At 34.0% G+C, this 22622-nt stretch overlaps 1 protein-coding gene across 1 annotated transcript in view; it reads left to right on the forward strand.

Annotated features, from left to right (window-relative positions):
* Positions 1 to 17737, forward strand: part of LOC114331798 (kinesin-like protein subito) — a 56523-nt gene extending 38786 nt beyond the window's left edge. The window contains exons 6-7 of the mRNA XM_050650402.1: positions 11737 to 11994; positions 16980 to 17737. Coding sequence (XP_050506359.1) covers positions 11737 to 11994; positions 16980 to 17514 — 793 coding nt within the window. The 3' untranslated portion in view covers positions 17515 to 17737. The remainder of the gene's footprint in view (positions 1 to 11736; positions 11995 to 16979) is intronic.
* The last annotated feature ends 4885 nt before the right edge of the window (positions 17738 to 22622 follow it).

Consider the following 22622-nt stretch of genomic DNA (forward strand, 5'->3'; position numbering starts at 1 on the left):
TTTCTTTAGTTCAATGCAAATGAATGAAAATTTGCAGACATGCAAACGCGGGAACAATACACAAATAGTCAATAAAAATTTTTTTTATGTTAATTGTTTAAATAAAAAAACGATTTTAATGGAAAATGCTCTTAAATTCTCTTGTTTTTTACAATGAAGAAACTTAAAACTGTTACAGATTGTAGCTAATTATATGAACTATACATAATTTCACTTTTTACGTTAATTGTTTACATTATGCTTCATAAATAAACAGTAAAAGTAGCCGATTCCGACTACTTTTCATGTTTGTACATCATATAATATGTTTTATACATATATTTTAATAAATATGACGATATATTTTAATGTTTGAAAAGTGTAAGACTAAAAAGTAAAAAATAAAAAAAATATGAAAATTTTTTTAAGAAACGCTTTTCTTTAGTTACCAATGACTGAAATTAAAAAAAATAAAAAAAATTCAAACTCGAAGGATTATTCGAAAAAAACTGTTAGACAGATTAAATATACAAAAATCTCACACATTCGTTAAAAAATTGAAAAAATCTAACACATAACATCGGATGGTTTGAAATATTTAATTTTTTTTTATTTCAAATAAAAGTGCATACTTTCAAGAATACACTCTGAAAATTTCAAAATAATCGGAGTAAAATTACCAGAGATGCAGGGTGTTGAATATCCCTACCTTCGACTCGCTTTGCCGTGACTTCGCGCCAGCACGCTTGAGCGTAGTGAGAAACGTTAAACAACTGTTCGCCTTCTCTTTTGTAGATTATTCCTCGATTCAAAAAACATATTCCAATGTGCATCACTTTACGATTTGGCAGACAAATAAGAAGATGAAGATGCAGTTGTCAAAACTTTAAACGCATTTTTCTCAAAACTGCTTTTTCAAATGCGGTGGACATTGTAACTGAAAAACTACTAGGCCGATCTACCTGATATTTTGCACAGATTTTCTTTAGACATTTCATGAGGTAACAACGTCGAGATATTTTTCTTTTTTTGCTTATTTTTTGTTCAACAATAATAAATCTGTTGATTTTCACAAAATGTTTACCAAAAATTTAATTTTTTTTGATTTCTGAGTGATACCAAAAATTCAAAAATCATTAAAAATAAAAAAACTCGACGTTGTGACCTCGTGAAACTCATAAGCTAATAAAATCTTTTTGAATTTTTTGTTTCGTATGATCGAGTGTCGAGTTCTGATGTCCACCGCAAAATCCATTTTTTTTGTGAGCTGCCTGTCAAAATTTGTCACCAATGGATTATTTTTCAATATTTTGGATTTAATTTTTTTCCAGCATATTCTTTGAATGGTACTTAATATGCTTATTTAATTTAAAAATAAAATAATTCTACCATAGCTTCGAAAAAAATTCACAAAAATGTGCTTGATATGTTGATTTCAAACCATACCCCCTCCTTAAGAGTTTTTATTCTTTTTTATTTTTTGCTTTTTAGTTAATTTTTTTATATTTTTAATTTTAGTCACTGGTAACTAAAGAAAAGCGTCTCTTAATTTTTTTTCATATTCTTTTATTCCAGTTTAACGTTAATGCTATTTCATTTGGACAATGATTCACAAATGTTCATTAAACCGAATCAAAGATGACATAGTCACTCTTATTCTTCTTCTTTTTTAAGTTCCATCTTCTATCGAAGGTTGGAAATCATCATAGCAATGCGGACCCTGTTGACTGTCGCTCTAAATAGCTCTGCACTACTGCATTCGAACCATTCCCGTAAGTTTTTAAGCCAGGATGTTCTTCGTCTTCCCACATTTCGCTTTCCTCGGATTTCGCCTTGCATAATAAGTTGTAATAATGAGTATTTTTGCCCTCTCATCACATGTCCCAAGTACTCAAGTTTTAGTCACTCTTATGCTTATGTATAATTCATGTATGGCGCGGCGCGTCCAATTTCTTTTATTAGGTCGAAGTAGTGAGTAGATAACTAAATTCAGAAGTAAGAGGTGGACCTACATGATTTATAAAGCTCTTTCCAGTAGAATCATATTATGTTACGATCACTCTGAATAAAAGATACAATTTGCAAATTATATATCGTCATGCATCAACATGCGCATTAATCCTTTCGCTGCGTAAAGCGCACATGTGGTACCTCCCATTTCTTGGTAAAATGAGTATGGCGCAATTGCGCGGCCTATGTATAAGGAAATGTATGTATATACATTTAAAGATGACACAGTTTCAGGAGATCAAGAAAACTTTGTCCGCATTTTCTTAAAGGTAACTTCTATTCATAGATGGCGTCGCGGCTTAGTGGCTTATGTAGTTCACGTTTCGTAAATATGGAGGTTTCTAAACTGGTGCGTCCAACTACTGGATACCCTTAAAAATTTGTCGGACAATTGGGGGGCGCACTCATCATAAATTCATAAAATTTATACCGTCACAGCGGATATTTGCAGGATTGTTTGATAAAAATATTTAAAATTAACTGGTAATATTATCTGACAAATTTTTAAGGGTACTCCAGTTGTCGGACGCACCAAAGTTTAGAAACCTCTATATTTACGAAACGCCCACCTCCCGAAAATTTTCCGAAATAGTAAAGTTGTCCGATTCGAAATGAATAGAACTCTTAGAAAAAAATGTCGGACATGCAGTAAAAATAAGATACGTAAAGATATTGTTTACAAACCATTGTATATTATACAGTGAGCACGTAAAGGTTGGAATAAATTCATTTTCTCGAGAATGGACGATTTTGGAAAAAAATCCCGAAACAGGTCAATTTTTATTTTTAAATTGCGACTTTTTGGCATATATATCATGCTAGTGACGTCATCCATCTGGGCGTGATGGCGTCATCTACGATTTTTTTTTAATGAGAATAGGGGTCTTGTGATAGCTCATTTGAAAGGTAATTCAATTCTCTATTCAGTAATGTAAACATTAACATAATTGTTTATACAGGGTGCACAAAAAAAATTTTTTGGATTAAATTTATTGACATAAAAAGAAGAATGTGTGTAATTTATTTAATTCAAAATACATTTTACTCCTATCAGAAAACAGGAAATAATGTTTATTTAACAAATAAATATTGTCTTTTGCTTAAATTCAGTATTAAAGCAGCCACCCAACTTCCTCTTGACAGTTTGAACATTTAATTTAAGCGAAAAGCAATGATTATTTTTCGAATAAACATTTTTTTCTGTTTTCTGAGAGCAGTAAAATGTATTTGAATTAAATAAATTACTTGTATTCTTCTTTTTATATCAGTAAATTTAATCTAAAAAATTTTTTTTTTTGGACACCCTGTATAAATAATTATGTTAATGGTTATAATACTGAATAGAGAATTGAATTACCTTTCAAGTGAGCTATCACACGACCCCTATTCCTATTTAAAAAAATCATCGATGACGTCATCACGCCCAGATGGGTGACGTCACTAGTATGATATATATGCCAAAAAGTCGCAATTTAAAAATAAAAATTGACCTGTTTCGGGATTTTTTTCCAAAATCATCTATTCTCAAGAAAATGAATTTATTCCAACCTTTACGTGCTCACTGTATATATACACCATATACAGGTAATGTCAAAAGTAATGTCAAAGTAAATTAATAGTTTAAAATGTATTCTATATTTATATCTAATTCGTATACCTAATTTTTAACTATTAAAGGGGGTGTAAAGCTAGTTCGTGTCCGCAGGATAATACTGCACGTGCACCCTGGATAATCTAAATGGACTAGCACAACAGGCGCCAGACAATCTTTCCCAAGATCTCCTGGCAGAAAGATATCACAGTTTTTTAAGTAATTAAAGATGAGACAACTACTAATAAATGGACTGTACGAGCGAGCGTGCCAATTTAATATCGAAGATATGAGAAGAGCAAGCATTTAGTTTAGGACTGTCCGATCATATCCTACGATGGCAGTCGATTGAATATGTCAACTAAATTTTTGTGTGTAAAAATTAATTAATATTTACAATGTATTGTTCTTTTTACTTATGTACAAAAACTGTGATGTAGCCATACGCTAAATAAATAAACAAACCATTGTCAAGAATGTCCCGATAAACCTGGCCTCTGTTTAGGCAACTGTTTCAGAGAATATCATGTATCAATATAAAAAGACATTCTTCTTCTTTAAGTGCCGTCTCCTAATCGGAGGTTGGATATCATCATCACTATTTTTACTCTATCTACCGCTGCTCTGAATAGTTATATCGAACTGCATTTAAACCAGTCCCTTAAATTCTTCAACCATGACAATCTCCTTCTTCCTATACTCCTTCCGCCTCTTATCTTTCCCTGTATTATCAGTCTCAGCAGTTCATATCGCTGTCCCCTCATTACGTGTCCCAGATATTGTAACTTTCTTATTTTTTTTGTGTTTATTATTTCGCATTCTTTACCCGTTTCTCGCAATACTTCCGCGTTCGTTTTCTTCTGTATACATGAGAAAGACATTACCAAAACATTAATATTTTGTATACAATGCGAAGGCAAAATGCAGTTGCAATGTGAAGGCAAAACAATCTTACTTTTCAATTAGAATACGGAGTGCAGTCCAGTCTCTTGAATCGCGATTTTCGGCTCTTATTGGAGCCTCATCGGAAAGAACGTAGGCACTGTTCTCCATATTTTAACTGATTCGCATCGAGAGCTTTTCCCACCCATTGCAACCGAAGTGATGATAGTAGGTAACTAGCGCCATCTGGCATTGAATATGTTGTATACGTTTATTTTACATTTTTATATTCCTGTTTTTATGAATAAAATTTTAGTTTGGATGAAAAAAATTGTATTTAATTCACTAAATAGACAAATTTGTATTAAAGCGCACAAATGCGTCCTCCGCATTTTTAAAAGAATTTCCTTGAAAAGTGCGTACAACGCACATGCGCGTCTCACAAAAATTCAGAAGAAAAATTATTATAATCGGTTTTAATACATGTACAAAAAACAATGGTTGAACAAGTATCGAGTTTAGTTTTAAAAAACTACTGCCGCACTGGTCAGCGGTATGCATTTATTTGACGCAGCGAAAGGGTTCAAAGACGAGGAAGGCAAAATTATATAATATGAATATCTAATAATATGGCCACATGAAACGTAGTTGTCACTGGAGATTTTACCGCCAAAATTACAAGGTGAACAACTGCAAGATCACATAAAGACGGGCAATATGATTTGGAAAATTAAATTGGTATAGGAGGGCAATATTATCCAATAAATTTAATGCTAACGGATTCGGATGGTTTTCCAGATTTGTCATTTCTTTTACAATATTTGGCATTTTGTTGCTTACGAACTATGAAGCATCAATTATTGCTTGTAACATCTTTTGAAATTATTTCATGATTGTTACGTTTGATTTTGATGTAATATTCCACAGCTGTATTCCATACATGCAAACTGGTTTCAGTATGACACTGTATGCTAATAGTAGTTTGTTTTCTATTGATATTGACTTTCTTCAAAATATCCAAAAATATTTTCTGTATGTATGTCTTTTTTATTTTTGCATATTTAGGTTCTTCAAGTCTTTTCTCCATATGTAGACCTAGGTACTTTACCGTATTGGAAGGAGAGTGCATCATCGAGTAAAATTTGAGGTGAATTGCTATGACATTTCGAGAAAACTACACACATGTCCAAAAGTTTGGAATACGTACAAATAATATATCTACGCCTATGGTGGTTTGAAAACTGTTATTGACATTTATTCTAGAGCGTTTTTAAATGAAAATGATAAAAAAATTTAATCGTTTTCGTATCATTTTGGTCACATTCAAATTCAATTCAATTCTGATTAGCGTATTTACACATTATTTCAGTCTTTGCTTAAATTTGAATTGAGCCGTTTAAAAATGCCTATAAACGTGATAAACAGAGTGCTGTATCGAAAACTTAAAAAAAATCCAAGATACAAATGAAGTGAAGGATCGCTCCAGAAGTGGTCGAACTTGATGTACAACAGCAGCACAAGACCGACAGATAACATTGATAGCTCAAAGAAATCGTGTGGAATCTACAAGTGGTATATTCAGAGAAATTGTTAGGCTTCAAGGACTGAACATTTCAGGCAAACAATAACAGGCAGACTAAATGCGGTAAAACTGTATCGCAGAAGACCCTTACATATTCCTAAACTAACCTACCAACACAAAATAATAAGGTTGCAATGGGCTACTTGGTTGTACATGCGAACAATTTGTGCCCAGTAAAATATGTCACGTAATTTTTAAAGAAATATGATCCATTATATTATTAAGTCGTAATAAGGATCGAGATAAAAAATGAATTTATTGAACAAGCGGACAAGAATCCAGAAATTCGATCAAGAATAAAGCAATCAAGAGCAGTATTGTTAATGATTAGGAAATTTCTGAGTAACCAAAGACTCGATCTGCAAATCTGATATTGGATGATAAAATGTTATATCAACTCTATTCTTCTTTATGATGCCGAAGCTAGGATTGTTCATCATGCAATCTCTTCCGTCCACTGCTGAACGTAGGTCTCTCCCATTTTTCGTCACTCCACGGTAATGTACGTCTTGTTGCCATTTCTTAGACATACGTTTAATGTTGGTGACACTTGGTCCAGCGTGTTGGTGGTCGTCTTCTCCTGCGTTTGTCTTCTCTTGGTCGCCAGTCAATTAGTTTTCATGGTCCATCTTGAGTCTTTTAATCTCACTACGTGGCCTGCCCAATTCGATTTCAACTTGGCTATGCCTTCGACGACATCAGTGATACCTGTTCTTTTCCTCAGGTCTTGGTTCCTTATTTTGTCTTTTTTTTTTGTCACGCCGAGGTTCATTTTTAGACCTATTGTTGAACATACGTTTTCTAATTCTTGTAGCATTTGTTGTGCTTTCTGCTAAAAGGCAGATGATTGAGCATTTCCCCATCTATTTTTATTCCTCTATTTTCCCACTTTAGAATTTTAAAGGCGTATTCGCGGACCATTATAAATAATTCAGGTGAGAGACTTTCGCCCTGTCTCATCACCTTGCTTGATATGTATTTATCTGGTGGTATCATGTAGTTTTACACACATTGTGGCATTATGGTACAATGTTTGTACTAACTTTGTAAAGCGGTAATCTATTCTACTTTTGTTCAGAGCAGTTATAATGCTGTCTAGTTCCACGGTGTCGAAGGCTTTATGAAAGTCTACGAAGATAAGTATTAGTGATCTGTTATATTCTATCCACTTTTCTATTAAGGTTTTTACTGCTTATAGGTAATCCTTTGTTCCGAATTTTGACCGGAATCCAGCTTGTTCTCTGGGCTCTGGTATAAATCAAACTTTTTTTCTAGACTTTTCGAGTAAATATGTTATAGATGTGGTTCAATAAGCTGACTGTTAATGTTGACTTAATAGACAGCTGGAAGCTTTTTAGATGTGGCTTTTTAGAAGAATTCTGAAAATACTCTGGGCCGATCATATTACGAACGAAATGGTGTTGCACAGAATGGGAAGAGACAGACAACTTTTGGCCACCGTTAAAAGGAGATACAAGCATTATTTGGGGAACACAGAAATAATAGGTACGAGTTGTTGCAGCTGATTATAAAGGGTAAAATCGAAAGAAAACGGGGTCCTGGCAGACGACAAATATCCTGGCTGAAAAAATTCTCGACTGAACCGGACACAGACGCTTTTAAGAAAAGCAGAAGATATAGTTAAGACTGTTCGAAATTATAATACTCTCTGGTATCTACATATTTCGTTATTTATATGAACACTACACATATTAATATGTAATGTTGATTTCAACAAAATCTCCCAAGATTTTAACGGGCCAAATAAAGTAAGCAAAAGTGCCGAATCCGGCCCACGGACCGGCTTTTGCCCACCCCTGACTTAGTGGATACGTTGGTGCTCGACGTTCACCCTCTTCAATTAAACCGGTTTGCGGTTTATATGTAGGGGAATGCATGCCTTATCCATTTGAGCAGCTACACGGAGCCAACGTATGGATACGTACTTTGGGTCTTGGTTAATTAGACATATTGATTTGTTTTAACATTTATACACTAATGGACAAACATATGAAATATTTTGAAATTATTATGTAAAGTGAAGTACTTTGTGCTGCAATCCTTAGCCCTCCCAGTGTCATAGGAATAGGATTTCTTTTCTGAATGCCATATTTCAAAGTGTCATATAAATACTCGGTCGGATTTAAATCTTAAATAAGTTATATGCTGGTCAGTATAATATTTTAAATTTAATCTCCTCAAGGTACGTATTGACTATTCTGACGACATGAGGATGTGCGTTATAGTGCATTATGGTAGGGGAGCAAAGTATGCTAAATGTGCAGTCACTCGAGCGTTATGGGGACCTATTGGGTTGTGAAGAGTAGGTCCTAAAACCAAAAAAAGTTAAGTAAAGTTTTCCATTTTAGTGGGCGCTTGCCATTTTTTAATTTAATTTTCCATTTCCAACAATCGTTTTTTCCGATTATAACGCCATCTATACATAATTCGAAAAAATGTTTTGAATAAAAGTTACTTACTTTTTCGTAAGGAATCCAAATCTGCAATAAAAAATGGGGGCTCCTATTTAAGATTTTAAAGTAACTCCCCACCCCACCTCCGTGGGGGGTCGTGTTTGGTGCCATTCTATAGATTTTTTAAAAATAGTAAATGTATTTTACAGTTTTTCGATCTGATGTTCATTTCGCGAAATATCGCGGGATTCGTATTTAAAGTATTAAATTTACCCCCCACCCATCTCCGTGGGAACTCGTGTTTGGTATCATTCGATAGATTCTTAAAAAATATTGAGCACATATTTTTTAGTTTTTTGATCTGTCATTCATTTCGCGAAATATTCGCTTTTTTCTTGCGAAACTTTGTGACTCACCCATTTCCTTACGCCCGGCTCAAATCGTCAGATTTTTGAAATATACACTCTTTTGCATGTACTTAACTTACCTTATCTTAATGGGACAATTTCGAGTTCTTTTAAGGATACATTTTTTTTCGGGCCCCCCTTAACGAACGCCCCTGTGTTAAGAGCCAATATATGGTAGAGGTACATCTGCTGGGTACCAGGTTTCTCCCCATATGATAATCTGACGCGCTCGAGTAACTGCAAAAATCCCCGCTTGGGCTCCCCTACCATTAGTATGAATCTGTCATATCCAATATGGTTGGCAAATGGCAAAGCATAATCTTCTAAAATGTTTTCAATGTATATGTCAGCTGTCATTTGCTCAATCACCTCCACAAGTTCGGTATGTCCCTTCCAAGTAATACCGCTCCATATCACTATGTCGCTCTCACCAAAACTAACGCTCTGTATGAGGTTACAAAATGGCATACCGTTCGCCATATGAAAGCGAGATTGACGATACTTGTCTACAGAAGAGTTGGCGAACGGTATGCCAGTTGTAACCTCATACAGAGCGTTAGTTTTGGTGGTGGTGGCGACATAGTGCTATGCTGCTGTATTGCTTAAAAAGTACATACCGAACTTGTGGAGCTGATTGGGTGAATGACAGCTGACATGTACCCGTACATACCATGTACGGGTGTCCCAATAAGAATGGCTCTTGGCCATATCTCAGGAACCGTTTATAGTACAGCTTTGAGAAAAAAAAATTTATAACAAAAGTCGCCTCGAGAAAAGCCTGGAAATTATTTTAATAATTGCAGGTTCACCGCTAGAGGGCGTAATTCAATATCAAAAATTAAAAAACTAAATTTTACAAAATTTGCCTAATGAAAGTGCACTGGAAATCCGATCGTCGTATTCTTCATAAAATTCTGCGCATATTTGATTTCACTAGTTTAAGTCTATCTTTTCAAATAAGAGGTGGGGGTGAGTGGGAACCTTGTTATGAAAAAATCGCTATAAGTCCGCTTCTGCTAAATCGAATTTTGCAAACTTGGTCTTGTTGAAAACAGCTCTTTTTCGTCAATGTAAAAGTTATAATTTCGAACCAGCTTACTAAGTAATATGCCAGCTAGGAGGCGTTATTTCATTTTTTTTCAGAAATCTAGTTTTCTTTGGAAAATATTAAATACAAGTATGCATTTTTAATCCTATATTACAAAATTAGACCAAATTAGCAACAGAATAGCGAAAACCGCATGTTGAAACCTTTCTTCTATCTGGAGATATCTTATGAAACGTGTAAATTTAAAAACGTAACTGTTACTGTCACCGGTAAATGAAGTTAAGGAAAAGTAGTGTGCTATGGAAAAAACAAAGGAACATTTTCCAGATATCAACGTATATAATAGGGCTTTCCAACGCTTCTCATTTCTTTCGAACCTCTGTCATATGTGCTACTACATTAATATTATACACGAGTTATACGATAACAGAGACAGATAATTATGACAGACGCTCGAAACAAATGAGAAGCGCTGAAAAGCCCTATTAATTAAAGTAACAATAAGACAAACAACACTATAAAATATAACAAAGAAATAAGAACAACTATTTAGTGATGACCTAAATGTTCAAATTGTTGCCCATCATTTTCGATGCAAGCATTTATTCTTTCTAGAGTAGATTGAACAGCAGTCTCAATTTCTGCTCTCGAAATGTTTTCTCGAGTGATGTAGTAAATTCTTGCATCGAAAATGATGGGCAACAATTTGAACAGTTAGGTCGTCACTAAGTAGCTGTGTTTATTTCTTTGTTATATTTAGTGTTGTTTGTCTTATTGTTGTTTTAATTAATTATATTTATATACGTTAATATCTGGAAAATGTTTCTTTGTATTTTCCATAGCACACTACTTTTCCTTAACTTAGTTTACCGGTGACGGTAATAGTTATGTTTAAAATTTACACGTTTATTAAGATATCTCGAGATAGAAAAAAAGGTATCGACATGCGGTTTTCGCTATTCTATTGCTGATTTAATCTAATTTTAAAATACAGGATTAAAAATGCATACTTGTATTTAATATTTTCCAAAGAAAACTAGATGTCTGAAAAAAATTAAATAACGCTTCCTAGCTGGCATGTTACTTATTAGGCTGGTTCGAAATTATAACTCTTACAAAAAATATTTGTTTTCAACAAGACCAAGTTTGCAAAATTCTATTTAGCAGAACCGGACTTACAGCAATTTTTTCATAACAAGGTTCCCACTCACCCCTACCTCTTATTTGCAAAGGTAGACTTAAACTTGTGAAATCAAGTATGCATAGAATTTTATGAAGAATACGATGATCGGATTTCCAGTGCACTTTCATTAGGCAAATTTTGTAAAATTTAGATTTTTTAATTTTTGATATTCATTTACACCATCTAGCGGTGAACCTACAATTATGAAAATAATTTCCAGGCTTTTCCCGAGACAACTTTTGTTATAAATTTTTTTTTCCGAAAGCTGTACTATAAACGGTTCCTGAGATATGGCTGAGAGCCATTCTTATTGAGACACCCGGTACAATGAAAACATTTTAGAAGATCATGTTTTGCCATCAATATTAGATATGACAAATTCGTGCTAACGCACGGTATAATTTAAACGAATTATATTGGCCACCATATTGCCCATATCAGATTTAAATCTGATCGAGCATTGATATGACACGTTAAAACATCGCATTCAGAAAAGTAATACTGTTCCTATGACACAGGGAGGGCTAAAGATTGCAGCACCGAAAATTTCACTTCTCATAATAATTTCAAAATATTGCATATTTTTGTCCAGGATCATATTTGTGTATTAATAACTTTAAAGTGATATCGTAATTTTCAGAATTAGAAAAGAATACGAAGAAAGAATTGCTGAAATGCAGGTCATTACAATCAGTTCAAGTGATGAAGAAGATGATTCACCTAAAAAATCTAATAGTAAATCACAGAAAGAATTAAAAGATAGAATTTTACATTACCAGAATCTTGTCGGTGAAATGTCTGATGAATTGCGAGAGAAAAGAGAAGCTTTAAAAGACATGGAAAACTTGTTAGAAGAGGCGAAAGAGCACTCTGCATGTCTTGAATTGGACATAGAAAGGTATGAGGGATCATTTATCTTTATTTAAATTCAAAATAGTTGCTTAATCATTAAATTATCATCATCATTCCTGTATTCTTTGTCAGCTTCAAACTTCTGCTCATCCATATATTCTTGTTCTTGGTGTCCTGTTTCTTTGACTTGTTTTTCAGATGGGTCTTCAGATCAGACCTTTTTAAATCATGTTGTTCTGAAGGTATTGGCTTGTGGCATTTTTGCAATTAACTAGTTTTGATGGGAAATAAGCCACAATTTTACTAAAAAAATGATTATATTAACGTTTCGACGCCCTATCGGGTGTCGTTGTCAAAATACAAAAAAAATTGAAAGCACTCGTGGGAGTGCCGACAGAAGTGAAAACTTCTTATAGTATAGAAATTACGAGCTCAATGCTTTTTCCCCATCTAAAAAGAAGTGCTATACCTATATCATATACGCGATGCGTATGCCCTATGCTATTTATGTATACATACACATAATTTATACACGTACAAAATTTATTTCAGCGAAGTGATGACGGTCGCAAATTCAATACTTTTTCCCCATCCAAGAAGTGCAGAACGTCGCTAAAGAAATTTTCAATTCAAAAATTTATTTCGTCGAAGCGATGACGGTCGCTAACTTATTACTTTTTCCCCATCCAAAAAGATCACAACGTCCCGCAAGAAGTTTTCACTTCTATTTATTTCGTCGAAGCGATGATGGTCGCGATTACGGTCCCTAATTCAATACTTTTCCCCCATCCAAAAAGTGCCCAACGTCCCTAAAGAAATTTTTACTTCAAAAATTTATTTCGTCGAAGCGATGACGGTCGCTAATTTAATATTTTTCCCCATCCAAAAAGTGCACAACGTCCCTTAAGAAGTTTTTACTTCAAATATTTATTCCGTCGAAGCGATGACGGTCGCTAATTTAATACTTTTTCCCATCCAAAAAGTGCACAACGTCCCTTAAGGAGTTTTCACTTCACAAATTTTTGTCGTCGAAGCGATAACATTCGCGATGACGGTCCCTAATTCAATACTTTTCCCCCATCCAAAAAGTGCACAATGACCCTAAAAAAATTCTCACTTCAAAAATGTATTTCGTCGACGCGATGACGGTCGCTAATTTAATAATTTTTCCCCATCCAAAAAGTGCACAAGGTCCCTCAAGAAGTTTTCACTTCAAAAATTTATTTCATCGAAGCGATGACGGTCGCTAATTTATTACTTTTTCCAGCCAAAAAGTGCACAACGTCCCTAAAGAAGTTTTCACTTCAAAAATTTATTTCGTCGAAGCGATGACGGTCGCTAATTTAATAATTTTCCCCATCCAAAAAGTGCACAACGTCCCTCAAGAAGTTTTCACTTTAAAAATTTATTTCATCGAAGCGATGACGGTCGCTAATTTAATACTTCTTCCCCATCTAAAAAGGGCACAACGTCCCTAAAGAAGTTTACACTTCAAAAATTTATTTCGCTGAAGCTATGACGGACGCGATGACGGTCGCTAATTCAATACTTTTCCCCATCTAAAAAGTGCACAACGTCCCCAAAAGAAGTTCTCACTTAAAAAATTTATTTCGCCGAAGCGATGACTGTCGCAATGACGTTCGCTAATTTAATACTTTTTCCCCATCTAAAAAGTGCACAACGTCCCTAAAGAAATTTTCACTTCAAAAATTTATTTAGTCGAAGCGATGACGGTCGCTAATTGAATACTTTTTCCCCATCCAAAAAGTGCACAACGACCCTCAAGAAGTTTTCACTTCAAAAATTTATTTCTTCGAAGCGATGACGGTCGCCAATTTAATACTTCTTTCCATCTAAAAAGTGCACAACGTCCCTAAAGCAGTTTTCACTTCAATACATCTACGTACCTACAAAATTTATTTCACCAAAGAGATGACGGTCGCGAAATAAATCCTTTTTCCCCATCCAAAAATAGGTTTTACACTTATTTTAAATTTAAATACTTCTATACAATTTATGTATAGATACACATAATATAGATACGTACAAAATTTATTTCGCCAAAGAGATGACGGTCGCGATGACGATCGCGAAATAAATCCTTTTTCCCCATCCTAAAATAAGTTTTACATTTATTTTAAATTTAAATACTTCTATACAATTTATATATACATACACATAATATATAGCATAAGCGATGACGGTCGCAATGACGGTCGCGATGACGGTCGCTAATTCAATGCTTTTTCCCTATACAAAAATTGCACAACGTCCTTAAAGAAGTTTTCACTTCAAAAATATTAATTTATTAAAAAAATATTAAAATAATTAATATTTTTTGTATTTTGACAACGACACCAGGTTTGGGCGTCGAAACGTTAATAAAATCATTTTTTTAGTAAAATTATGGCTTATTTCCCATTAAAACTTTTTAAATCATCATTCGCCCTTCTTTTGGGTAAATATTCTTCCTCCATTGCTGATAAGATAAACAGCTATTTAAGTAGAAAGTAGCATGTGATTTTTGGATAGAAATGGTAGGGTCACTTGGATAAGTACTAAAAACAGAAAAAAAAGACCTATTAATATAAGATATTATGGTTGTAAAATTAACTTTACATCACACATCTCTACTATCTCTATATCACCATCATCATCATCACGGTGCTACTGATCTTAAAGAGCCTCCCTCGACTTTCTCAAGCTGTCTGCGCAATTCTGCCCTGTCCCTTCCTTAGATATTGTAGTGGGCAACACCGATCTTCTCAGCATCCAGCATCTACCTCAGCTTTAGTCTACATCCTTTAATTTATATTTCTACGCCCTTAATTTTTTGTAACTTATTACACAAGCATCTTTTTATACAAAATTTATTTGCAAATAATTTAAAATCAACGTTGGTCTGTGTCCATTGAACTGGCAAGAACCACAAGTTCCTATCGAGCAGGGAACCATGTTGCCCTTTGACCACTCCTAACACATTTAATCTTTTAACATCGACTTGGAGTCGCTATAAATATCATACAACTATTATGTAAACCATAATTATCGATGTAATCTATTTCAAAAAGTTGCTAGTTTCATGTACTAAGCAGAACGCACTGAGGATGATCTGATCCAGATTGAAAACGTTTTGCAAATCCTTTTGGGTGACTTTTAATGTTTTTTAATAAAACTTTTTTATACCATTATACAAACGAAGTTTTTACTTCTGTGTGATGTCTTTAAAGACTTATTTAACTTGCAGAATACTGTCCATGCAACTTAGTCGTTTATTTTGCTTTGATTGATTTGTCTCTATAAAGTAAATTTTGATCTAAATATACCTTATTCTATGACTATTTCTATATTTTCCTTCCTTGTATTTGAATGACACCATCGCGGTTTGCCGTTACTTTTATTTTTGGTCATCATCATCATCATCATCATCATGATCGTCATCATCCAGCCTCAAAAGTCTACTGCTGAACATTAGTGATGTTGATTATAGTTACTTTCGAGTAATCGTTACTTTTGTATAAAGTAATCATTTACAGTATTCGTTACTTTGATTACTTTTTCGTAGAATCGTATTTATCAGTAGCACCGATCTGTTTAATGGATAAAAATGATTTGATTACTATGATTACTTTTGTATTTGAGTACCGGTAATCATATCGAGAATCGTATTTCTCAGTAGGTAGTTTTTCTTTTTATTTTCATTCTGTGAATTTGTGAATAATCTACTATCTAATCTACATCGGCAAATCGCGTAGATCTAGATAGAAATATCGGGTTCTCGCATTCGATTTTTGCTAATGACATACATTACATATTTTACGTATACCATATACCATTATACCTCCCTCCGTTTCACCTTCTATCTTCTCCTCACCCTCACACCCTTAAAACGCTTCATACCGATAACGATATTCGATAACACTCGTAAAATGCCGGTCCCGTCCGTTACTCGCTGGGATACGATTGGTAGAAAGTAACGAAGTAATCAGAGTAATCAAAGTAGATACAATAGTCGTTACTCGCTCTGATACGATTGGTTCGAAGTAATCAAAGTAGGTACAATAGTTGTTACTCGCTCTGATATGATTGGTACGAAGTAATCAAAGTAACGATTTGCCTCTCTGTATAGTAATCGTTACTTTCGGTATTCGTAAGTAACGAGTACTTTGTAACGAATAGATACTTTTTCAACATCTCTACTGAACATAGGCCTCTTCTTCCTGTTTCCAACCCCGTCTATCTTGTGACGCTCTCATGCAGTTTTTATTTAGCCTTCTTAAATCGTCCGTCCATCTGGTAGGTGGTCGACGGACGCTTCTCTTATCTTCCCTTGGTCTCCATTCCAATAACCTCTTTGTCCATCGCCCATCTGTCATTCTGGCTATGTGTCCTGCCCATCCCCATTTTAGTCTGGCTATCCTTTCGATGACGTCAGTCACCTTGGTTCTTTTACTGATCTCTTCGTTTTTCACTCGCAGAGTTATTCTTAATATGGACCGCTCCATTCTTCTCTGTTTGACGATTAGTTTGGTAGCCGAGTCTTGTGTTAAGGTAAGTGTTTCTGCTCCGTATGTCAAGACTGGGAGGACGCACTGATAAAATACCTTAAAATGTTCTCTCAGTTTTCCATATGCTGCCCACAGTCTGAAGCACCTAACATTATCACGACATTCACATACGTTATAACGACGTTCGGAAACCATTCAGTACGTTTCGACGCATGACGCATACACATTTGAGGCATACGAATTTCAGTACCTACTGTTTATTTTGCTGCATACCTACCGTATTCTCCATCTATTTTTATTCCCTTTGTCATCCAATCCAAATTCTCTTTATTTTTGATATAATTATATAAACTAGGAAGTGTCTTTCTCAAATCAGTTTGCAAATTCTCACTTTAATGTACATATTCAATTTTAATTCTATCAATGTAATATCCAGTCTGAATTTATGGAAGTGTTATTGGTTATAATTTTATCCAAGAGTTGATTTTATTATTTTACTTCTAATCTCTATTTTAATTTGTAGCTATCGCGAAAAATATAATAAAGAAAAATCAGATACTGTTATGTTACGTGAACAAATCGAATTGTTAACACTAGAGCTACAAAAAAGATCTGCTGGTGTTGCTTCTGAAGAGTCTAGTGACATTGATGATAATGAGTTTGAAAATCATGAACAAGAAACAAATAGTTTCGTTATTGCACCTAAAATAGAACCAAAATACTCGCATCCAACCGAATTTTTAACATTAGAGATACAAAAAAGATCTATTGGTGTTGCTTCTGAAGCATCTAGTGACATTGATGATAACGATATTGAAAATCATGAACAAGAATCTAATGGTAAATGCGAGCTTATTAATACTACACACTGTGTAAATGTCACTTCTGGGGAACATAAAAATAGCAGTGGTGAATTCAATGTTATTAATACTGCGCACTCTCTGAATATAACTTCTGGAGGACACAAAAATAACAATGGTGTAAACGAGGATAGTAATACTACATATTGTGCGAATGCCACTTCTGGAAAACATCAAAATGGTAATGGTGAATGCTAGATCGTTAACACTACACAATGTCTGAATGCTACTTCTGAAGAACTTACAAATGGCAATAATGAACGCGAGGTTATTAATACTACATTTGAAGCTAATGCAAAAGTTGCTGTTGATGATTTACACTTAATTTTATATTCAATTGTTATATACATATAAGTAACTTAGTAATTTAAGAACCTGTGATAGTATGAGTTTTACTGTAATTAAAAAATTTATTTTTAAATTGTTCATGTTTTTCTTCATTTTTATCTCCTGTTTCGAAAATTGGAAAAGGAAGAAAAGTCACACAATTCAATTTCAGAAATAATTTTGGTACATTGGAGGCTTATTCAGTACCTAAGTTTTTGTTCAGCAATATCCTAATACATAATATTAATATTGATTATTTCATCGATAATGGAACAGTCGATATGGTGCAGCGAAACACTTCATGAAAATTCTAGAATAATTACTTAATGTATAGGATACAAGTCTAGAATTTTTTGAAGTGAAAACTTCTTTAGGGACGTTGTGCACTTTTTGGATGGGGTAAAATCATTGAATTCGCGACCGTCATTGCGGCCGTCATCGCACTTTTTGGATGGGGTAAAAGCATTCAATTCGCGACCGTCATTGCGACCGCCATCGCGACCGTCATCGCTTCGGCGAAATAAATATTGTACGTATATATTATAAATATGTATGTATAAATTGTGTAGAAGTATTTAAATTTAAAATAAATGTAAAACCTATTTGAGGATGGGGAAAAAGTATTTATTTCGCGACCGTCATCGCCACCGTCATCTCTTCGGCGAAATAAATTTTGTACGTATAATTAATATGTGTATGTATATATAAATTGTGTAGAAGTATTTAAATTTAAAATAAATGTACAATCTATTTTGGGATAGGGAAAAAGGATTGATTTCGCGACCGAATAAATTTTGTACGTATATTATTATAATCTACGTATAATAATAGTAATATTATTGAAGTGAAAACTTCTTTAGGGACGTTGTGCACTTTTTAGATGGGGAAAAGTATTGAATTAGCGACCGTCATTGCTTCGACGAAATAATGTTTTGAAGTGAAAACTTCTTTAGGGACGTTGTGTCCGTTTTAGATGGGAAAAAGTATTGAATTAGCGACCGTCATTGCTTCGATGAAATAAATTTTTGAAATGAAAACTTCCTTAAGGACGTTTTGCACTTTTTCGATGGGGAAAAAGTATTAAACTAGCGACCGTCATTGCTTCGACGAAATAAATTTGTGAAGTGAAAACTTTTTTAGGGACGTTTTGCACTTTTTAGATAGGGAAAAAGTATTGTGTTTGCGACCGTCATCACTTTGCCGAACAACTAAATTTCGTACGTATATATTATTATGTACTGTATATGTATACATAAATAGCATATATCGTAGACAACGCGTATATAATATAGGTATAGCACTTCTTTTTGGATGGGGAAAAAGCATTGAGCTCGTAATTTAGATACTATAAGAAGTTTTCACTTCTGTCGGCACTCCCATGAGTGCTTTATTTTTTTTTATTTAAATGTAAATAGTTTTAAGCAAAGTATGTAGATTAAACATGTAGTAATGGTATCGGAGAGGATACAGATAGAAAGCAAGTCCATTAATGTAAATATAATCCAAACCAGGGTAAAGAAGGTAACCGCTAAACGATTTTTGGCGGTGTTGCCAAATCTGAAAAAAGAACTGGGAAATAGGGAAGGAAGAAATAAATACCCTTTTAAACAGACCAGTCTGAGAACGGCAGGAATCTCCGAGAAGTCGATCCTGGAGCCAGACTACCAGTCAGATGAAAGCTAAAAAAAGAGATAGAGAGGACTATGGTGAGTATGAGTTCGGCAGGAGTAAGATAATCCAAAGAACGCCGCCAAAACATACAAGCAGCCAGAGGAGAAACTTGACATGATGTTAAAAATGATGCAAGAGATGAAAATGGACTTGGGAAACGAAATACAACAGGATAGAGCAGACCAGAGATTATATGCAGAGGAAATAATAAATTGGAGAAACTAAAAAACGATAATAAAAAGATAAAAGAAGAAATCTTATGGATTAAATAAAGACTGGAATACATGGAGAAAGAAAAACATAAAAATAATGTCGTTCTGAGCGGACTGAGAATGGATACAGCAGACACTACAAACCTAAAAAAAGAAATGGAAAACTTAATAAAAACCAATTTGAACTTAAATATAAGTGTGGAAAATGCCCGCAAAATAGACGACTGGTATTGCCCGAGAGAAATAAAAAACGAACAGGTAAAACAAGAAATCATGGAAAATGAACATAGACTAATGCTGGCCACTCACTTACGGATATCGAAGAGGCCATGGCATGCAGGCCAGAACTGAAGGCCGTTATTTGAGTAGTTAAGTTAATGAACTGCAGTTAAGACGCCACACACATGCAGTTTTGTGATCGAGCGTGCCAACGCCTTTACGAAAACTGCGTGTATGTGGTGATTTTGGCTTCAATTAACCGCCTGTCAGTCGCTCGGCCTCTTTGAGATCCGTAAGTGAGTGGCCAGCATAAGAAACAACAAAATGTGACAATAAGTCACATTCTCAAATTATTCTTAAAAATAATACATGGTCGTATAAATAAAAAACTGGAAGAAGGAATAGATGATAGTCAGTTTGGGTTCAGAAACGGACTAGGGACCAGAGATGCGTCATTTGCTTTTAATGTGTTAGCTCAAAGATGCATGAATGTGGATGTGCATGTTTGTTTCTTTGATTTTGAGAAAGCATTTGACAAACTAAGACATGAAAAATTAGTCCAAATTCTAAAGACAAAAGGGAGTTACGAATAATAACAAACCTTTACTGGAATCAAAGAGTAAATACTCTTACTAGGGTAAATACTCTAAAAGACTACCAACATAACCTATAAATCGTGCACATGTTTGTCATTTTTGTCTGTAATAATTTTTGTATTTTTGTGTTTTTAAACTAAAATTGTGTGACACTATTTAGTCCGCTCACGAATTGGCCTATTTCTTCCCGAAGCTTCTCGGCGTTACGAGACAATACCATTCCTATCCACGGCGTTCGAGACGACCGCTGCCGAAGTATATATAGAACCGAGATTCGAGCACAGGCCAGTCATTCATTCATCGAAGCGCGTCGCGTAATTTAATGTATTCGAATCGAAGATATGAAATGTATTTATTAGTTATCGGAATTATTATGTTTAGTTAATTAAATCATAAATTTGAGTTTGTAAATAAATTAGATGTGTTAGTTGGTGTTATTTGTAATTATTAAAATAAATAAGTGATGTAAATAAAATAATATAAGTAAGTCTTCCTTTATTTAAATTAAACTTAGTGCCTAAAGATATAAATAAATAAAATAGTAGAGTCAATCGCGTAACAATTGAAACAAAAAAGTTGTTGGATCTTGAATTTATATGGTGTACTTGTAATCCTGATATAATTTTTCCGAGTGGAAATATCATTTTTTTACAGTTTTATTTAACGGCAAATAAATTGAGGTTAGAATGCCACTGAAATGTGAAAAATGCCGTCTTAGTATTGCTGATGATGAAAAATCGGCCCGTTGCGATAGTTGTGGTGTTTATTTCCATTTGGAAGAAAAATGTTCTAGTTTGTGTGCCAGTGAACAGCGGGCTATTGTAGTTCAAAAACGATCATTGATCTTCTTTTGTGATGATTGTAAATCTGCATTCAAGAAAGTTCCCCAATTAATTAATAAATTTGCTGCTCTTGAGAACAAAGTTTCTTCCTTGGTGGATAAGATTGCCAATTTGGAAAAGGAAGTTCAAGTTTTAAAAAATTCAGGCGCTAGTTCGATAAACTCAGACACAGTATCCTATGAAGTTCAGGACCGTATTACTAGGGCAAACAACTTAATGGTGTATAATGTTAAAGAGTCTTCTAGTACCAATTTGCAAGAAAGGATTGATAGAGATAAAGCCAGTTTGGAACCTATCCTTCATGAACTAGGTATAAATTCTAATGTTGTGCTTAAAGTAATACGAGTTGGCAAAATAAATCATGGTAGATCCAGGCCTATTAAAGTTGTTACAAATAATTCTTATGTAATAAAAGATGTAATGAAATCTAAAAATAAACTTACCGATGGAGTTAAAATTAGTTACGATAACACTAAATTTCAGCAAGACCAGCTAAAAATGGTTCGGTCTGAACTTCAGGCAAGAAAAGATAATGGTGAACTTGATATTTCTATTAAATATATCCGTGGTATGCCAACAATTGTGAAAAAAGCTCCAAAAAACTGAAACGTTCTCCTTTATTACTCTATTACCAGAATGTTGGTGGGATCCGTACAAAGCTAGTTGAGCTACGTAACGCTATTGCACATTGTGAATATGATGTTATTATTTTGGTCGAGTCATGGTTGACAGATAATTTTACTGATCATGAGCTTTGTTTTAACAATTATAGTGTTTTCAGAGCTGATAGAAACTTAAATACTAGTTCAAAGAATAGAGGTGGTGGAGTTTTAATTTTAAATAATAGTAAATTTAAATCAACGCATCTTACCACTCACTTTAATAATGTTGAACATCTGTTTGTTTCTTTGTCAAGCCATAACGAAACTGTTATTATTGGAGCTGTTTACATTCCACCATCATCAAATCAGGATATTTATGTGGATCATTGCTCTGCAGTAGAGTTTATTGTTGAAAACAACCCTAATAGTAGCTTATATCTTTTTGGAGACTACAATCTTCCACAAGCAACTTGGAATTTTTCTAACGAGGATGGTCTTTCTGTCTCTTGCCCTGCAGAATATCCTGCACTAACAGTTTGTGAAAGTTTTTCATATTTGAATTTAAGGCAGGCCAATGTAGTTGCAAATCAGCATGGTGTATTACTTGACTTATGTTTTTGTAATGATGATGCTCTGGAATCAATTACTGTTGACACAGCGGTGGACACTTTATTGTCAAACAATTACCACCATGTTGCACTTTCATGTGAATTAATTGTTAGTGATATTAATCCTTTGTCTTGCGATATTCTGTATTATGATTTTAAGAATGCTGATTATATAGCTTTAAATAATTATTTTGCTCCAATTAATTGGGAGTATTATAATATATTGGGA

This window comes from Diabrotica virgifera, chromosome 5 (genome assembly GCF_917563875.1).
Source record: "Diabrotica virgifera virgifera chromosome 5, PGI_DIABVI_V3a".
NCBI classification, from domain to species: Eukaryota; Metazoa; Arthropoda; class Insecta; order Coleoptera; family Chrysomelidae; genus Diabrotica; species Diabrotica virgifera.